General features: G+C 35.6%; 3 protein-coding genes across 6 annotated transcripts; 2 read left to right on the top strand and 1 right to left on the bottom strand.

Annotated features, from left to right (window-relative positions):
• The first annotated feature begins 6 nt into the window (after positions 1 to 6).
• On the top strand, positions 7 to 11,773 carry LOC143464770 (synaptotagmin-like protein 4). Of its 4 annotated transcripts, none has more exons than XM_076962779.1 (17): positions 7 to 538; positions 683 to 795; positions 900 to 1,047; positions 2,061 to 2,128; positions 2,394 to 2,503; positions 4,473 to 4,559; positions 4,758 to 4,866; positions 5,421 to 5,540; positions 8,539 to 8,669; positions 8,796 to 8,932; positions 9,108 to 9,194; positions 9,318 to 9,388; positions 9,522 to 9,687; positions 9,966 to 10,025; positions 10,305 to 10,483; positions 10,648 to 10,847; positions 11,009 to 11,773. In XM_076962779.1, the coding sequence occupies exons 1-17, from the start codon at positions 500 to 502 to the stop codon at positions 11,116 to 11,118; spliced, it is 1,935 nt and encodes a 644-aa protein (XP_076818894.1). In that variant the 5' UTR covers positions 7 to 499; the 3' UTR covers positions 11,119 to 11,773. The 4 variants fall into 4 exon arrangements, with proteins under 4 accessions (XP_076818894.1, XP_076818877.1, XP_076818869.1 ...); XM_076962762.1 differs by having other exon boundaries at positions 32 to 538; positions 9,111 to 9,194; positions 9,867 to 10,025; XM_076962754.1 differs by having other exon boundaries at positions 34 to 538; positions 9,867 to 10,025.
• On the bottom strand, positions 2,629 to 4,343 carry LOC143464805 (uncharacterized). Its single transcript, XM_076962801.1, has 2 exons — positions 3,779 to 4,343; positions 2,629 to 3,670 (listed from the first exon to the last, which is right to left on the bottom strand). The coding sequence occupies exons 1-2, from the start codon at positions 3,981 to 3,983 to the stop codon at positions 3,402 to 3,404; spliced, it is 474 nt and encodes a 157-aa protein (XP_076818916.1). The 5' UTR covers positions 3,984 to 4,343; the 3' UTR covers positions 2,629 to 3,401.
• Positions 11,774 to 15,102: 3,329 nt separating the features above from the next.
• On the top strand, positions 15,103 to 17,569 carry LOC143459033 (uncharacterized). The gene is made up of 3 exons (XM_076955990.1): positions 15,103 to 15,259; positions 16,470 to 16,863; positions 17,291 to 17,569. Exons 1-3 carry the CDS (start codon positions 15,239 to 15,241, stop codon positions 17,359 to 17,361), a joined length of 486 nt encoding a protein of 161 aa, XP_076812105.1. The 5' UTR covers positions 15,103 to 15,238; the 3' UTR covers positions 17,362 to 17,569.
• Positions 17,570 to 19,401: the final 1,832 nt, after the last annotated feature.

Consider the following 19,401-nt stretch of genomic DNA (forward strand, 5'->3'; position numbering starts at 1 on the left):
GGTTTCACTACGCTACGTTGCGTTACGCACCGGTAGGCCGTAGCAAAGAGATGAACGTTACCACAAAAAAAGCTCGATCATCCGCATGATGCCTTCATTTGTTGGCAGAGTAAACTGGCCAAAATGATTACTGTAGAGGTGGAGGCCGGGAGGCCGGAGGGTTGCTAGAATGGCCAGCAAGTGGAATGGAAGTAGTGAATAAAATCTTTATCTACAAGGAATGTAAAAGGTTACAAAGACGCCCACGTGTGAAGCAGGTTCAGCAAGCCTAACCGCCCAAAATCACAGTTTCATGTTACCTGTCGCCCAGTTGTGATATAGCTTTAGTCGGACAGTATCATCAGATTATGCTCATGCCTTCTAAAAATGATTGACAGATTTTAAAATAAAAAAATGCAACTGGCCCATGATCAATTTCAAATTTCTGATTAAAAAGTTTCATTCGTTTGCTTACGTATCTCATCGATGCAGAGCAAGTATGTACCAGTACTGGTAGTAGATGAAATTCATGATGACCAATAGAAATAAAGACGACATTGTAAGATCAGTATTATTTTGAACGTAGTACTACATACAGTTTTATGATCTGCTGCATAGTACTGTTAATACACTTTATAGCATATTTTAAAAGTTACACGTATATACCTACTACAATGTAGCCTTTACATTTGTTTTGTTACAGGATTCCTGGGCCAACATGGAAATTGGCTTTCTCACGGAGACTGAGCGGGATTTCATAGTTAATGTTTTAAAACGAGATGAAAAGTTGAAACTGCTGGAACAAAAGAGAATAATGTGAACATATTTTAGTGCATAAATGCTGTTGTTGGTTTTGTTTCCAAATACTGTGATTATATCCTAATTCAATAAGCATAAATTGTCAATTAATGTTGTTTTAGCAATTTAAAATGTGAGTTACGCGATGTCCGTCGAAGAGGTGCTAAAAGGGCTGACTTAACCTACTCGTCACATGTCTGTGAAAGGTGTAATGCAAGTACAAAACATCTTAAAAATAAAAGTGTTCGATGTCAAGTGTGCAGGCATAAGGTACATATTTATTTAATTTTTAAAGGCCTAAAATATATCATATGACAATGTGTCAATGATGCTTCCTTGTGTAATTGCTGATTATTATTGGTATGCAGTTAAGCCTTGTTTATCTAACCTTTAGAAACCGCAATTCTCACTACTTAGCATTAAACTGCTAAGGCGATTTTTTTCATGCCTTTCCACTCCGTTTAATCGAGAACCCAGTTATCTCACTCCGACGTGGCAATTTAAGATTGGATATGCCAAATCAATGCAGATAAAAAATGCAAATAAGGATTTTGACAAGTGTTACATACTTACATATGTTTGTTTTTATACTTGTCGCACTTCAATGTACCGTATGTTGTACATACAGTCAATGATCAATTTTCTAAATTCAATTGCTTTGGACATAATTGGTCTTTTAATACCGTTCTTTTTTAACCTCCTAATCTAGTGTAGTCCTAAATGCAATTGATTGGCTGGCATAAATTGATTCAACATACAGCGTAAACCAGTGGTTCCCAATCTTTTTTGCTGCTCGTACCCCTTTTTCAGGTCAGAGCATTCTTCGTACCCCCAAAAAAATTCTGATTGAATTTTTCATATATATATTGAAAAATTCCATCATTTTCATATATATATTGCTCTGTGGCCCAAGGATCTTCGTACCCCTTGATGTTCAATCTCATACCCCCAAGGGGTACGAGTACCCCCAGTTGGGAACCACTGCCGTAAACAAACAGCAAAATATGGATCTTTAAGTTGTTAGGTTTTCAAGGTCAACGAGTTTGTCTGTTTCTTTGCATGTGTTCACTAAGACGAGTTCTGTTTAACTTAGCTCATTGTAACGCTTTGTAAACAATTACCCCGTAATGTTTTCCATTAATAATTATCGGTATAGATATCTCACTAAACCAACATTTTTTGATGAAAAAAGTGGTCCAAATTAACGATGCCTGCCTAAATAGGTATATTATATATGTATATATATATATATATATATATATAGTTGTATAATTTTGTTTTAGATATGTGATAATTGTCAACGATCATCGTTTGAAGGGATTTCTATTTGCATTGTGTGTTACAAAGAAAGGTAAAATTATATTACCTATTATCTCTGTTTTAACATGGGGCTCTTGATCATGCTACATTGTTTTCATGATTTTGGAAGATAAAAAAACTTTTAAAATAAAAAATAAATTAAATTGACATTTTCATACTGAATTACAGTTTAAAATAATCAACTAAGGTCTAATTTCTGGATAATGATTTGAATGCCTGTAGTGGTACTGTCTATATTTGCCACTGGTTCATTAGACAACTGCTATTACTGTAATTACTATTGTTTTTACTTGCAGTTCCATTAAAACAAAAACAGGAGAGTGGTTTTATGATGCAATGAGGGCAGAATTAAAGCCTATGGCTGATGGCTGTACTCTGTTAAAGCAAGCAGTAATTCGAACTTCAAGTAAGTAGTTAACTGAAACACCGTGTAACACGATTTTTGTTCCCGGGTTCTAATTGATATTTCCTGATCTCTCTCATCTAGAAACTTCCAAAAATTAATATAGTTCATTCCAAACATTGATTTTGTGGTTAGGAGAGTAATTTTTTGAATTTGCTGGTATGTGCAATATTGTGCATGGTTATACTGATTTACCCTATAGGAAATGGATATTTACCAAACTGTCTTTGATCGCTGTAAGTCCATTTTTAATCGCTTGGCATCGACTAAGAAGTTATATTCTATCAATGTATTTACTAAATATTCTGACGCGTTAGTCGTAGGCTATCGATTGCTTTTTCGCAAAGCAAATTACAGCCAACTTTTGGCTATTTTTCTGTCTGGCAAAGGGTTAATTCTGAGTTTGCATAATAACAGGCAACGAATTAGAATTTTTGTTATTAAAATCAAATCACAAAGCACAGGCATTTGGTACATGGAAATTTGCACATAAATGTATTAACTGTATCCGAATCAATACCATCATTAAATGTTAAATGCAAAACTAAATAAATATTTCAGGCTAGAACAGTTCAAGTATAAAATCAGTTAAAAATGGGATGTTTTGCGGGATTTTCTTTTGTACTCTACATCACTTTCCCGCATCAAGGCCCAGACATAATCTCCCATCATGCTTTCATTATATTGCCCTTGGTATCTCCTTTCAAAATCTTTTATGTCTTGATGGAATCGACAGTATCATCCAGCAAGTTCCATTGCTTAAGTCGAGATGTCAACAACTCCACATTAGATTTGGTCAGACCAAGATCTCTGATCAAATCATTCAGATCTTTCTGATTAGGGTAATAAGGTTTTCCCTCTTCCAACTGAGAAGATCGAATAAATTCATCAATGGCAACATCTACATCTTCTTCCTCAGTGGTGAACTCATCATCTGAGAGTTGCTCATTTCTTGGGGGGGGGGATTAGGCACTGGCAGTTCATCTGAATGTGGCACCGGAGCTATTGAGGAAGGAATATTTGGGTAAGCAATAGGAGGAGCGTTTTTTCCAGCTCTGCGTCGGGATGGATTAACCATACAAAAATAGCAGTCATCTGTGTGGTTCGTTGGCTCCCGCCATACCCTTGGAAGAGCAAACTTCATCGCCCTTTTCTCCCCTCGATACCAACCTAAAAACAAATAACCAATTCTTAATTTGCTGTAACCATAAACATACAAATAGATCAACTTCAGTATAATTAAGATTAGCCTAAATAATATGATCGATGAAACCTTACCTTCCAAAGTCTTTTTGCAGTAATCGCAAGAAAAATGTGGTGCCCAAGGTTTGTCTTGGTCTCCAACAGGCATTCCAAAATAAGCATTGTAGGCTTCACACATCTTAACGGAAGCCAAAACTGAGTGCTTCTTCGCTCTTGTCTTGATAAATTGTCCACAAATGAAACAAAACGCATCAGCAGAATGTTTGCAGATTCTAGTCATTTTGAAAGCACTCAAAATGTTGTCCAATAAAAGAAAACGTTAAAAAATTATCAATTGCAGATCATAAAATATTCTATACAACACCTCAAAAATCAACCCTGCAAACAGAAGTATCTATAAAATGGCAAATATTGCAGAGTATATTAACATTTAAAAGTGATTAACATCCATCTTGGATGCTCTTTAGCCATATCTTTGATATCTTTTCTCAAAAATATTGCGATTTTAGAATTTCAGTCTCTAAACCACAAAAACAAAGTTTATATGAAATAAAGTTGATTTTCGACACTTACTGGTCCTAAGCAATAGGGAAAAATCGATTAGAACCTGGGAACAAAAAATTTTTTTTTTTTTGTTACATAGTGAAATATTTGGTAACTGGTGAAACTGCTTAGACTTCCTAAAGTGGCCATGCAGTTTTAAGTTTTTATTAATGAAGCTAGTCGTCTGTTAATCGAGAGTTAAAAATTTTCAAATTGCATGTTTTAGAACCAAATAGTCCTACTCCGAAATTTCACACACCAGAAATTCTTTGCACTCAAGCATCTAGTTCAAGCCATTCTTCTCAACGGCAAGGTTTATTTACTTGGCTGATTTGCTTTGTTTCTGCACTCTTATGCTATTACTGTTTTATTCTTTTCTTACGAACATGAAAATATTTTTTGCATAGAAAACTATCCAATAGTTTCCAACTCTGTTGGTTACCATGTCCAATTTTTAGTTTAGTACTGAATTTTTTGTTCCTTGCATGGTATCTACCTTTCGTCATTGAAGAGTTAATTAGCTGTGGAAGTATGGAAAGCCTATCTAGCTCATTAGAAACTCCTTCCCCTCAGAAAGTTGGTAACTTGTTTCCAGAAACAGGATCAATCGAGTCACTCAGGTAGTGTACAATAAAATCCATTTTATTTGAGTTTTCCTTTGGATGTACAAGTTTTCAGATGTATTGTAAGTCAGTATTTTATTTTCAAAACAATTTGTGGATACATTGCTATTGAGGAGAGTTATGGGAGTCAAAAAGGGGTCAATTTTTGTTATTTCTTTATGTAGTAAAATTATTGCAATTACAGTACTCGAAAATCGCCCCATGGGGATCCCTGAAATTTTGCATGTGAACTAGACTTGCCTGATACTATCTCATACTGGAATATGGCAAAAATCACATATCTCGTTACGTAGGCCCAAAGTAGAAAGTAGAAAAACTATTCCTACTTTTTCATGCGAATTTCTATCCAAGTTTTCCACGCAACCTGGAACTTTGAAACACGACAACAGCTAGGGGAATTCCCAGGCTAAAAAACAAGACCAAACATGCTGCCATTTGATTGGTCCAAACAGGTGTTTTAAAGTCCTATGTAAGAGTTTAACGAAATCAGAGAAATCTTTGTTTTTTCAGGCATGCACCTCGTTAATGCTACATTATTTTTATTATTTTAGAAGCCTACGTTACATGAGCAATAGAGAGTCATATTTTTCTGATTCTGATCATTCTGTGACATCATTACCTATCACAAAAGGTCACAGGGCCAGGACATCACTGTCACATTCGCCACAAAGGTATATTCAGCTGTGGTTTGAAATGTGGTTTACCTAAATAAAAAATGGCTTATTTTTACATCCTTACTGAAGTACATATTAATGTCTATTGTGTTTATGTAGTTACTCATACTCAGTGAAAGCTTGTTAACTAGCCTTCACTTGTTTCAAAACTTCATTTAACTTGAGGCAACTGGTCCCAATGACTGGTCACCTATAAAAATGATAATTTGCAGAGTTTTAATTACCCCTAGGGCATAACAATCCCTATTATCTTGAGAATAGCCGAAAAATCATTCGATGTAATGTGAATGACATGCTTCTTTGCTTTGTTAAGGGGTTGTAATAGGCTAGAAATGGTGATCATTAATTTTTCATTCTATAATGAATTCAGTGCCTTTTCATCTTAAAACTCTGCTGTGAACTTTGGACTGTATAACATCTAAGAATTCGAATTGAGGCTTTCATGGCCCTTTAGTTAAGAAGTGGTAGAGATAGATGCAACAGTAGAAAGAAACATGTGTAACATCAACGATTGAAGCAACTAAACGAAGAGCTAACGATGTACTACATTTAGACTACTACTGTGACTCTTGGTTGCTGTACTGTCTGACCTACTGGTCAACAATTTTTCAAAAGTTGGTTGCTTCCGAGATCAAAACAGTCGATTCTTATGTATTTTTTGACGCTGAATCCAAAAATGTCAGATAAATTGCTGATTAGCTCTAATTAAAACTATACACAACTTTTCATTTTTGTATGTGGATTTATATACAGTATGGCAAGCCTTAGTGCACTTTAATGAACACAACAGTAACAATTTGCAACAATCAGTGTTAGAATTGCATGTGTTTAGATTTTAGCACTACATATGCAACAAATGATTGTCACTTATATATATAAATTTCTAATCTGTTTTATCCATTCTTTTCGTCTTGGCCTGTCGCCTGTCGGGCCTACATTTCTGCATGCTACAAGATCACCTTCTACAAAGAAGAATAATTCTAGCTCTTGTTGATGGTGACGGTATTTCGATATCCTTTAATCTTCTGCGAAAAGATTCCATTGCTGAAGGCTAGAGCCCAAAAGTTCTGATTTACTTTTGGGTAGTTCCAAATCCCGGATAAGGTCGTGCAATTCATTTTGAGTTATAAGATGGTTTTTTTTTGGAAGGAAGGGGTGCAACGTATGATTCCTGTGACATCGACAATCCACCACTACTCACAGAACTTACACTTTCTTGATCATCTCAATCAAGTGTGAATCCTTGAGGTGCCTCAGGAGCAGGAGGTAATTCTCCATGCGGTACTGGATGAATTGCTGACGTAATATTTTGGTATTGAATACTCTGCTTCTTCTTTCTTTAAAAACCTTTACGAATCGGTGTGGTCATGCAAAAGTAACAATCGGTAATTTGGTCTGTGGGTTCTCTCCAAACCATTGGATCAGCAAAGGGCATACATTTTCTTTTGCCATTTAGCCATTGCCGAAGATTTGCACCACAGGAGTTGCAACATACGTGAGGGGCCCAACTCTTGTCCTGTTCGCCAACTTTGCATCCAAAATACAAGTGGTATGCTTTCCTGTGATATTTTGCTTTTGTGAAGAAAAAGTTATTTCACCACAAATATAGCAGAAGTTGTCTGCTTTATTTATGCAGTTATGAGGCATCTGCAGAAAGAGCAGGAAAGGCTAAACGCATTAAGCCTACTTTGAAGTTTTTACAAACAAACAATCCAACTCAAACATATATGTCAAAATAAAAATAGTATGAATAGACACCTCGTCAACCTTCCAACAAACATTAAGTGCCCTACTCTAGCTGACTGACACAAGCTCCAAGCGAAAAAAATGCATACTGCTTTACGTATCTCGAAAACTAGAACTAATCAACAAATTTCAAGTTGACATTCATGATCAGCGACCGGAAAGTAGCCAAGATTGACCTCATTCGTTTCAGAAGCAAATTGGCCGTTGACCTGTGATCTAGCAGACCTAGCCTAAGCAAGGTCAAGAAGACTCTAGGCCAGGGGTGGCCAACCAGTCAGAGACTAAGAGCCTCACTTCTTACTGTGTTAACCGCAAAGAGCCACATCATGCACATTATGATTTATGTTTCAGTTATATTGTTTCAGTTTCATCATCTTTATTCTGGGTCGAAATCTGATGTAATCAGTCATTATTTAGCAAATATCAATTGAACATTAGCCAGTAGAGATTACTTTTCCGTATTATTTATCTGCCTAAAATGGGTAAAATGTGCTCTCTTTCGGAAGTTCAATATGAACGAAAGAGCCGCATGCGGCTTGCAAGCCGCGGGTTGGCCAGGCCTGCTCTAGGCCTACTTAATTAGTAATTACTGTTACTACTGGTGCTATGTTAATGAAATTATATCACACTGTTTATCTCCCTTTAAAAAGATCTTCAAGACGAAAATATAAAATTTCTAATAATTGGTTGTTGCTAACCAAGTTTCTACTATCCTAAACCCCCTGTAACATTTTCATTGTTTACCGCTAATTATAATTATACCAACTTCATATAACCTTATATAACTAATGCTTTTAAAGTTGTTTACTAATGTAAGATTTTCAAGAATACTAAACAAAAATATTTTAGATTTCTCACAGTGCTATAAATCTTAAGTTTTTCAACATTTTTGGAAACATTGGGGAAATTCCCAAATTTAGTAATTTTTAAGTGAAAACTTTGGGGCTTATGTTGGGGGCAGAATGTTAAAATTTTCAAAAATTTCATTTTGCAAATTTAGTTTTAATTGATGCAGAATTGGATTAGTTTATTTAACTTGAAATTTTTAAACATGACCTAAATATGAACAACCCTAACCTATGTACATTTTTAGACATTGACACAATTTACTCAGATATTTTTTTGTCACCACTAAATCTTGGAAACTTATGAGTAAAAGCTACAGTATATAGCTTAGGGAGATCTTTGTAGACACTTAATTAGTCAGCTCTGTGTATTTTAATTAGATGTTGATTTTTTCTCAATACAGCAGCCCATCACTTTTTGATACCTCCCTGTCCAAACCTGAAGCTTCCTCATTAGCTCATCAATCCATACCATCTGATGACTTTTCAAGAGCATCTGCTTATTTTCCTGATCATTCCACCACACATGATAACGGTGTGTTTAATACTAAAACTGCTTTTTACAATGTGTTTACTAAACATTACGTAAATAATAATTAATTCAAGCATTGTGAAAAGTTTCAAAATGATAATGCAAACTTTTTCGCATTTTGTGTAATAGAGTCATTGGGATCAAGGCATAAAGGCCAGTCAACAGTAAAGAAAAAGTTCCTTGCTGCTAGTGGAAAATTGCAAGCTCATCGCATTTTAAGCCGATCAGTGCCTTCTTTGGTTAACTTTAATGAGTCAGAATCTTCAGTAAGTGTTTGTTTTAAATGAAGTTGCTATATGAAAGCCTTGACTGTGTGACAGCATTAGTAGTAAATAACCATTTGACAGTTGTATGGTTATTGGTAAATGTTATATAGACAATAGACACTGCCATTTAGACAACAGGTATAAGTTGATAATGACATTGTTTACATTACTTTAGCAGGATAAATCCACTCCAGGAAGTGCCAAAACAAAGTTTGCCAAGAAACATAAAAATTCTTTATCTGTGTCTTCAATGGAAATGTTTGTAAGTTAAAATAATTTATATGCATTTATCAGTACTCACTTGCCATTGTATATTACGTGGCATGTACCCTTACTGATTATTGATATGAATTGGAGTGTCATAAAATGAATGCACATTTTGCAGGGAAAGATTATACCAGAAGAAGTTGCAAGATCAACAGGAGAAATAAAATTTTCATTGGACTTTGAATACAAGTAACCGGCTGCACAATAAAATCAAATGCAAATGTTTGGTACCATTGTATGAATATGGTATTAAGAATAACTTTTTCTATTGCTTTTTCAGACTATTCACACATTCACTAGTTTGGCTTGTTATTTGTTTCAGAACAAACACTTTAGTTATTTTTATTGCCGGATGTCGAAATTTGATATACGTTGGCAAGCACTGCGAACCTTATGTCAAGTGCTATCTGTTACCTGATCGAACAACAAAGAAAAAGACTTCAGCTAGAAAAAACACAACTTTCCCTATATTTGACCAAGAAATAAAGGTTTATTTTCAAAGTTGTTATAATATGACTAAAATCTCTTAAGAGTTAAGAAACCAAAGTTTTGTTCAATAGGTTTTTAATTCTTTTACCCAAAACTTATCTTTTAAATGTGATTTTTTGTTTGGAAGAAGCGTCTTTGTTCCCAAGTGTTTTCAGGTATTTTAGTTTTCTATTTTTAGTATTCAGTGACTATGGATGAACTCTGTAATCGAGTGCTGGAGATGTCTGTGTGGAATGCTGCTACTTTTTCACGAAATTCTTTTCTTGGTCATTTGCAGATACCATTTAATACGTGGAAATGGACCCCACAAAGTGTTGCGCATTGGTATCCTCTAAAGGTTTGCATCCGTTTTCATAGTAGCCATATAACCAAAAATGGCAAACGTCAGTACAAAATGCACTGGAAAAAATAGCTAAATTTATGCTTTTCGGTGCTCAATGCTGCATTTTATTTTTGATCAGTGTAACGCAAATTCTTTGGCAAACATTTCAGGTTTGGTTTTTACAATGTATTGTTTTTTCTGAGAAGTATTGCATAATAAGAGTTAGTTAAACTTCAGTTAAAGCTCTTGATGAATTCATTTAGTTTTTTATACAGTATTTTATATTTTATGCAGGCACTTTCTTCAGTGAATTCACTTCATACAAGTTCAACATACAAAGGCGATATATTGATTGCTGTTTGCTATGAAGCACCTAAAACACAAGGTTTTGGGGATGTTCATGTCATGGTTAAACATGCTAAGAATCTTATTCCTGTTTTACCTAATGGCACAGTGAATGCTTACGTGAAAGTGTGAGTTGATACTACCAAGTTCTACATAATTTAATATAGTTCTTCAGACAGAGCAGGGGTAGTGGAACGTTGAACGAAAAACTTAGTTGATTATTATCTTTTGTTTTGTTTCGCATTGTATCTTGTAGGAATTAAACATTTTGGCAAAATCATTTTTGTTTCAGATCCCTTTTACCAGGAAAAGAATCACGAAAAAAAACTGTTGTGGTGGAGGGTGGAAATGACCCTGTCTGGAATGTAACTTTTCGGTTACCTCTTAATCGTAAGGTGGAGCAATCTGGTGTCCAGGTTACAGTTTGGCATAAATCCTCCGGAACAAAACCACCAGAATTACTGGGCGGTATCAGACTTGTTTCAAAACTAGGTAAGCAGGAAGTTTTTGATTATTTTTGTGAGAAAGGGAAACCTAAAAAGTTCATTGCCAGGCCTTTTTGAGAACATTTTTTGGTCTACGACTTACTTTTGTCTATTGCTTGATTGCATTTTTTTCGTCACCTAGTATTTTATTTTGAACATCTCATCTAGTTGCGTATATGACATCACCAACTGCCGAAGAGGAATTATTTTGGAACCAAGTTTGTGATTCTCCTGGCTTGTGGATCGACAAGTCAGTGGGACTCAGGGCACTGCTTTGATATGAAATTGCAATGTTGAATTTTGAACTACAATAACTTATGTATTATGCATTTTATTTTGTAAAAAACTAGCCTAATGTGTTGAAATTGGCAATGAACAAAGTATTTTTGTTATGGCAGTATTGTTTGCAAAGAACAGTAAGGTGCATTTTTATTTTCTTATTTTTGCGTTTAATAAGAACAATGACATTGCACTTATCCGCTGTATTTTTACTTTTTTACCATTCCGAATGTTTTATGTTGTTGATGGTATCTTTACCACTATATGTTTTTAATCTTTTTAATATGATCAGTTTTTCAGCACATGGGCATGTTTTATGAACTTGGTTGCCCTCGGGTTGTTACAAACGTCAACAACCAACGATCCTCCCCAGTCTTCATGTATAGTCATTTCAGTAGCCTTAGAAGCGAAATTGCTTTCTTTAAGTTGCCAGGTTTATCGACCATATGTGCCCTATTAGAACATTTGCACTAACGTTGTGTTTTTGTAGTAGTTGTAGTATCAATTAACTTCATTGTTCGCTAGAGCTATGATTTATTTAATGAACTCTCTTTTGCAATTCCTTAATAGGCATGTTGTTTCCAACAATATTTTTTTAATTAAATGGTTTTGGTGTTAATGTTTAATGGATTCAGTAAAACATACACACATCCAGTTGTGTCGCATAGAAACTACTTAATGATACTTTTAAAATATATAGTACTGTATGTAGAAACTCATCCTAAATGTATAGGTTACAGCAAAGTGGGTGTGGCGGCGTTGAGAACAAATGCGAGGAGATGCCTTCGGGTAGACATCGAGGTAGACCAAATAGGCTAGTTTCCCTAGCCTAGTATAAGGACTACATTTGTGCAGATTCTACATCTTCATACGCAGTTGACAAAACACTTTATTTTGTAAATTTTTTTAATTAATTACCCACATGAAGTTTAATTGCTAGTTAAATAAGTATTGAAAAATTTTTAACACACAACATGCCGTTCCGAGTGCAATTCAGACGTCACACACCAAACCAGACCAGTCCTTATGTTTAGGAAGTGTCTATTTCACCGATAAAAGTTAATTGTTGGCCTACCTTCAGACGGTTTATAATCGCTGAAATTTTAACCTAGCTTAAGCTATTTATTGGAAAGAAGGAGTTGCGTAATAAAAGAGTGTGATGCGCTTGGCAAATCTTCAGTTATTCCATCATTGACATCTTTAAATTGCATAAAGACCTGCTGGTTCTTATCTGAGTTCATGGAGTTACCATTGAGATTTGAGAACATCACACCAGTAACAGATTATTCTGCGTGGCTGCTTGATATCTGGACATCCTGTCTCTATGGACGTATACTCGATGCTGGAACTGAAGTACTGTACTTTTAAATGGAAATGTGTAAGAAAGTCCAAACTGAAAATTGAAGATTCAACATCAGCTGTTAATGTAAAGCGCATTTTGCCTGATGCGTCACTTACATCTATGTCAGGCATATTCAACCATTTCCACTGAGAACTCATATTGGAAATTTCCTCTGCCCTCTCAGACTGCATCAATTAATTATAATTAATTCCATAGTCTAAGGCTCTCTATACAGGTTTTACAAATCTTATGAGGAGCCCAAAGCTTATCTTGATCGCCAAGCTTCACTCCAAAACATGCAAGGTGTACTTGCTTGGCAAAATCAGTGATGTTTTTTATTTGATTCTCAGCAGTATACTCCCCACAAATGTAACAAAATGAATCCGGGCTGTTTACACACCGACGTCGTGATAAACTCATATTTATGTAATTGTACTTAATTGGTATAGCAAGAATATATCGTGCACAAAACAAAATCGTTGAAGTAAGCAAAAATATACCCATGCAACTAACCAGTTTCAAGAAGAGTAACGCTTTATACATCTACAACTCGAAAGAAGTAAACTTGATGATAGCAAGGTCAGCGATTTTTGTCTTCACTGCATTAAATATTTCAAGAAAACAGGAGAAATTAGCGCATTTTTGTCAGTACATCAACAAAATAAGGCAGGTTTAATTAATGAGAATCACAATTGAGTCTATTCTGAGGTTCCAACCCAAACACAAACGTTAACGTGATAGCTACAACACTGTCACTAATGGAAGAAATAGTGAAAAATGCTGAAATGAAGAAAATAGCCATATCTCGAAAACTAGAACTATTTCAGCAAAACCAATGCCGAATTCGGAATCAGCGACCTCAAATTACCCAAAATCCGTTGAAACATCGTTGGCATCTAAAAAAATTTTTTTGTTAGGCGGTGTTATTATTATGCCTAAGTTAGTTAAAAAATCTAAAACTATATCTTTACTTACAACTGTAAAAGTATAAGTACACCTATACTCTACGGCTACGCAGTCTGCTGTAAAGACCATTATGGTTAGGCATATATGTGTCAGAATTCGCTTCATTCAGGGCGTTCGTAAATTGCGAATTCGTTCACAAATTATGTAGGTATTCGCAATCTACTAACGCGTATGAAGCCTATGATATTTTGCCTGGCTGAATGGTTCATAATAACGCGTTCATAAGTTGTATGTACGCTAACCTATCGTGTAAAAACCATAGTGCAGTGGTTGCGAGAATTTTTAGTAGTCTAGTTTTTTTTCAGCGAAAAAAATATTTTGATCAGTAACAAGTTTATGTACTCATCTTGCTCGGGCTTGGCCACGATAAGGTCACACTTGCATTCGCTGATCGGGAAACGGAGCCTTCCTGCCTGCTTTAGTCGAGCTTTTTGTGTCAGTAAATAGGCAGGCCCGACGACTAAATCGTGATACCCATTGATCCCCGCCAAATTGAAACTGTTTGCACAAGTCAAAAACTCAGGTATTAGTGCGGACCATATATGGAACGTGGGGTGGCAGGAGCGTCTTATAGGACTTCGCAATTTCATCACCACCGATTCCTACCCTACCGGAGTACTGAACCATACCACTAGCAGCCTACATACGGCTCAACCTTTGCGAACCAGCGTCGGCCGTTTCCGATTAACTCTGTGCAAAATTATTAGCGTGAAGCTTGTGAGGAGGAAACCGTAGACCAGCATGCCATATCCAGTTATTTTTTCTATTTAACTCCTCCCTCGGAATAGGCTACCACTACATGATCTGCGAATTATAGATGACAGCACGACCCAGTTGCTGCTTGACTTTTGCCCTGGCATCTATAGTCCGAGTGATTGAATAGGCCTATCTTGTAGAATGGGGCTATATTATGAGTTTCTACATATGCGATTGATAAAATAAAGGCAATTTCAACGAAACGTGAAACCATCTGGTTTCATCAGCTGGCTACACTAAATGTAACTGCTTCATTTGAAAGTAACTGCATCGTAAGAAACCAAACCAGTGCAAACTGTTAAAATCTCATGCAAATGTTTAATAACAAACCTGTGATGATTCATAACAGTTAATAGAAAAACTCCCAAAATAGAGTAAAAATGTGCAATTAAATTGCAGAAAATTCCTCTTCTCTATAAGCTGCTTAGTTAATATGGCTTGAGCAATAAAAAGTGTGTTTCGGTGCTTGACGATCAAAATAAGTTTTTAAACTGCAATTTTATTGTGATATTATTACAAATCGAATAGCCAATACACTACACTCGGGGAGATCATTCAACAAAAATGTATACGTTTTGTTGTTCATTTCTGTCTTGTTGCAAAATAACAAATCTGCGCTTGCAAGAATCATAACTAGTTCATGAAAATTACAAAAATTGACGTTGATTTTATACTCGTGTTTGATTACGCACCTTAATTATAAGCTGCCTTCGATTATATGGTACAAACAAAGCGAAAAAAAAACAAGTACAGCATTAACCACACTTAATAGCTACCATGCAAATGAGCAATGATGTAAGTACTCTGCTTTAAAATACAAAAAGGGCCTTAAACTAGCTGACGTCATAATATGTTCTACATCGATGAATTATGGCATTGTTGTAATAATGACACCATAAAGGTAGGTTTAAAATTCCTGTAACAATCAAAAATTCATATGGTATACGAATTTCTTTGCACCAAGTTTCTCTACAGGTTAAAGTTAGTCTAATATTTTACATCTTTTTTACAACTGTTTGGCGTATTTCTAACCGAAAGAGTATCTATTTATCAGGATGAAGTTTCTTTTTCAAACGGTAAGCTTTTGATTTTATTTGTCGAAACTAAGCGCAGCAAAGCAAGTACCGTAGGCTACGGCAAACCGGTTACGGTATAAGAGTTACCTTACGGTAGGCTACCGATACCTGCCATGCCCACCGTTGCCGTTCCAAGTAACACAGTGTTTTTTCGAGTTTACGATAACATTGCCTTGTCAGGTAAAGTGAAAAAGTATGGTCCATTGATAACGAGGCCCTGCAATCCCATTACGAAATTTGAATGCACAACTGACTAGCGCATAACTGGGGGAAATTTTATTGTTGCCTGGGAGCCACAAATCTTAAAAAAAACTTGGTTTTGTTCCTGTTTCTTTTTTTTGAAGCAAGCAAATGATTAGCCTAAAAGGCCACACTTTTTCACCCCTGGACTAACCTAGCCTAATTAGGCCTAGCTTATCCGTAATTATGGTTAACTTAGCGCTAGGACTTGGGCATTTACCGTCGATATAAATGAAAACTTAGTAAAAAAAAGATCCACACGTTGCCGCACGATTTTTTTCTCAGGAATAGCCGAATAGTCTTAAAACGGTAATCTATTCACAACCGTTGGTACAGTTACGGCAGTGTATCACAGTAACAGGTACCCGCCGATATCGATTTGATTCAAATATATTGACGGGTTTGTTGTTTTTTGACATAAGTAGTTTTGTATGAATTTGGAAATAAAAACGGAAATAAATGATCGGAGTTAAGCAAAGCGACCAGCCGCTGGTCACAGTGAGACGTCTGTGTTTGTCCAGAGGAACAACACAAACAGAATGTGATCGATCAATGTAAAGGATGTAAATGTGCTGAGTCTGATTAACTCCGTAAAGAATTACAGTAAAGTACGGCAAAATTACCGTTACATTACAACGGTTACACGAATTTCTGGTGGGCGGTGGGTGGTGGCCAGTTTTGGGGTTTAAATTGTGGGCGTAGTACTGTAATGTTCGTTACCTGTCCTTGTTGCGGAAGAATAAACCTAAACTATGGTACCGGTTATATAATTATCCCCATCAAGGAATAATGCTGACACATACAAGCCACGTCTGTTGCTCAATGCCAAATTAGCCACACCCTAGAAAGATAAAGGTCAATACCAATTTATTGTGCTGTAATTAAGTCAATGGCTCACTTCAGCCAAGTACAGCAACTATTTTAATGCTATACTAGTCAATAATGTATTCAACTGCAATATTTTTTGCAGAGTTATCTTTTGGTGCTACTTCTTTTGGCAAGTGCATATTTCGATAAAGGAAATGCCCAAACAACGGATGAATCTACGAGTGCAGACGAATCTACAAATGCAAATGCTGTCGAAGAAACCACGGCGACTGAAACTACCACCACCACCAATACAACTACTACTACAACTACAACCGCTGCCAGTAGCACGGCTTCTAATAACGGGAATACCGACAGCGCGAATGCGAATAACGCGGCTGCCAACAATGCGGCTGCCAGCACTACGGCTGCCAACAATGCGGCTACTACTGCCCAGGCTTCCGGTAGCACTGATGCAAATGAACAGCAGACTGCAGCCGATGATTCGGATAATTCTGTGAATGCTCCTGAAGATACAACTGCAACAGATAACGGAGGTAACAAAAATTTCGTGTTCAGGCTAAGATCGCTCGATTCTGCAGGCCGATTGCATTTTATGGTAGATAGTCGGCCTGTGTGATGATTATGCTAAAAGTTAATTTCATACTTTTTTTATGTTTTCCGAAGATCTCCTTTCGCATATCCAGGTTACTGGGCATTTTAATGTGAACTGTCTCGACGACTGGGCTGCTAATATTTTATAGCTACTCTTACATTGTATTAATTAGGCTGTATACTAATATTTCAACCTCCAACTCGAAATCTTACGAACTGCATTTTGCCGTTTTCTTCTCCAATTTGTTCTGCATCACACTGATATTAAAAAGAACAAACTGTTATTATCAATATAGTGGTATATCGTTTGCAAAACACCAACACATTCTGCAACAGTTAAAAATTAATTAAATTTGATATTTTTTGCAGCGGTTGTTACAACCAAGCTGTCTGTGATCGCTGTCTTCCTTACAATCTTCACATCAATTCTGCTCTTGTAGACGCCGTACATGTCTGTGTGTTTGTACTAAAATTATGACGCAGAAGATATGAAGAATTTATTACTATAAATTTTAACAAATTATTATTTTACTTACCAATTTAAGCGAAAATATTTTATAAAATGTTTGCATTTAACTGAGTATAATTTTCATGTTTTGCAGTAACCTCTATACATGATATGACCATAAATAAAGTGATCGTAAAAGATGTCTGTTGTGACAGGGATTTATTTAAGACCCTCGTGCTCCAGTTTCTTAGGCAAACACGAACTAGCTTTAACAGTTTACTAAACGTTGATTGTATTTATCGATGAAGCTAGAAAACGTTTATGATGCAGTATCAAAACTATAATATACTTTGTTTGAAGTAAAATAGAAGGGATTTATAATAATCCAAGTCGGGAGAAATTTTGAAATCTCAAGGCTGAAGATTTCGCGCAACAAATAAATATAGAGCAAATATTACAGAAATTATTAAACAGAATGAGTTGATAATGATCCACTTATGTTTTATCTCTTGAATAATTCATTCACGTAGTTTTAAATAAAACAGTTAATAAACAATAAATAACAATAAACAAACACAGTTTTAAATTACAGACATTAGACCAGTGGCGGTCAAACTTATAAGTGTATGAACCACATAATATTATTTTGGTACCTTGGCCGTCCGCAAACAATTATGCCCAAACTTATTATCCTGAAATTTTTGTTTAAAGACTGGTTTAGCAGTCAGTACCTTTTAACATCTGCTATGTTATTTATGTCCTTGCTTTGTCACAGTTTAAACTAGAATAATCGCCAAGCGTTTCACACAGTTAGGTTCAATTACATCAACCTTTAATTTCGACACTGATAGAGTGCCACAAAGATAAATAGAAAATGTGTATAAACGGAAACTTGCGCAAAGACGAGCCCGGTAACCGGAACTCGAGCAGTGAGGAATCAGCGCCGAGTTTAAGTGATAGAAAGACTTTACTTCGGGGATAAAAAAATTGTGATAGATGATAGAACTCGTTGTTATACTATCATACTGAAAATTATTCTAACTAAACTTACTAAAGAAAGCTTATTTCAGGATTTTCTTAATCTTATTTGACTCCTAACAGTGTTCAGTGTGAAATTTTGCTAAATTTAATATCAATCCATTTTACACTGTGGGGTATGAAGTTTAAGCCAATGTATTATTGTTTTTTTAAGGAAAATTTTAATTAGTGCATAATACTCGTTAGCCTGGATTGAAAGTTACTGCCACAAAAAAGTGTAGGCTAAGTATATCAAACTCCATAAGCACCACATAGCAAAAAACTCCAATATACTGTAGTAGCCTATTGTATAAAATAAATTTTGTCTATAACATACAATTAGGCTAAATCCTTATAATGAATCATTAATCACAAATCATATTATCGATCGTGGCGTTAGTGAACGCTAAACACCCATATATTACATAGAAATGTCAAAACGCCACTACGGGGATGATTCTGTCTTTATTAACGTAGTGTGAAAGAAATGTTAAACCTTCTCGAAAAAATGTGCAAAAGTAATGTACCAAACACAGCTATCTGCAGCTAAAAGCCCAATGACTATTTGTAAATCTCAAGCAAAATGGAGCAGTGAACTAGGTTGCTTGTTTACTGATTCTGACTGGAAAACGATATATCACGGCATCTATTCGGGCACACTTGAAAACAAACAGCGATCCTTCCAAATTAAATTAAATTTGAGTGCTATCGTTATCAAACGCACTCTGCATGGATTTGAATTAGTCAATAGCAATAAATTTAGTTCCTGCAAAGAGCAAAATGAGTCTTTAGTGCACATATTTTTGTTCTGTAGTGAAGAAGTTATGGTATGAAATCGAATATTTATTTCCTGTTAATCTTTGGGTATCTTTTGTTTATCTCCCAAACATATTTAATTTGGTATAATTCATGAAAAGATACAAACTGGTGCTTTGCGGTGAACTTTGTGTTGCTCAAGATATTATGTTTACACCTGTAAGGTTCGGGGAAGTTTGCCAACCTTGAACGGAGTGTT

This window comes from Clavelina lepadiformis, chromosome 1 (genome assembly GCF_947623445.1).
Source record: "Clavelina lepadiformis chromosome 1, kaClaLepa1.1, whole genome shotgun sequence".
NCBI lineage: Eukaryota > Metazoa > Chordata > Ascidiacea > Aplousobranchia > Clavelinidae > Clavelina > Clavelina lepadiformis.

Excerpts from the sequence above, each read along its gene's own strand:
- LOC143464770 (XM_076962754.1), top strand. The coding sequence starts at position 500 with ATGAAATTCATGATGACCAATAGAAATAAAGACGACATT. Across the intron at positions 1,048-2,060 it reads GTCAAGTGTGCAGGCATAAG|ATATGTGATAATTGTCAACG; the intron begins GTACATATTTAT and ends ATTTTGTTTTAG. Across the intron at positions 8,933-9,107 it reads TTAATGAGTCAGAATCTTCA|CAGGATAAATCCACTCCAGG; the intron begins GTAAGTGTTTGT and ends ACATTACTTTAG.
- LOC143464805 (XM_076962801.1), bottom strand. The coding sequence starts at position 3,983 with ATGACTAGAATCTGCAAACATTCTGCTGATGCGTTTTGTTTCATTTGT. Across the intron at positions 3,671-3,778 it reads CTGCAAAAAGACTTTGGAAG|GTTGGTATCGAGGGGAGAAA; the intron begins GTAAGGTTTCAT and ends ATTTGTTTTTAG.
- LOC143459033 (XM_076955990.1), top strand. The coding sequence starts at position 15,239 with ATGAAGTTTCTTTTTCAAACG. Across the intron at positions 15,260-16,469 it reads TGAAGTTTCTTTTTCAAACG|AGTTATCTTTTGGTGCTACT; the intron begins GTAAGCTTTTGA and ends TATTTTTTGCAG. Across the intron at positions 16,864-17,290 it reads AACTGCAACAGATAACGGAG|CGGTTGTTACAACCAAGCTG; the intron begins GTAACAAAAATT and ends TATTTTTTGCAG.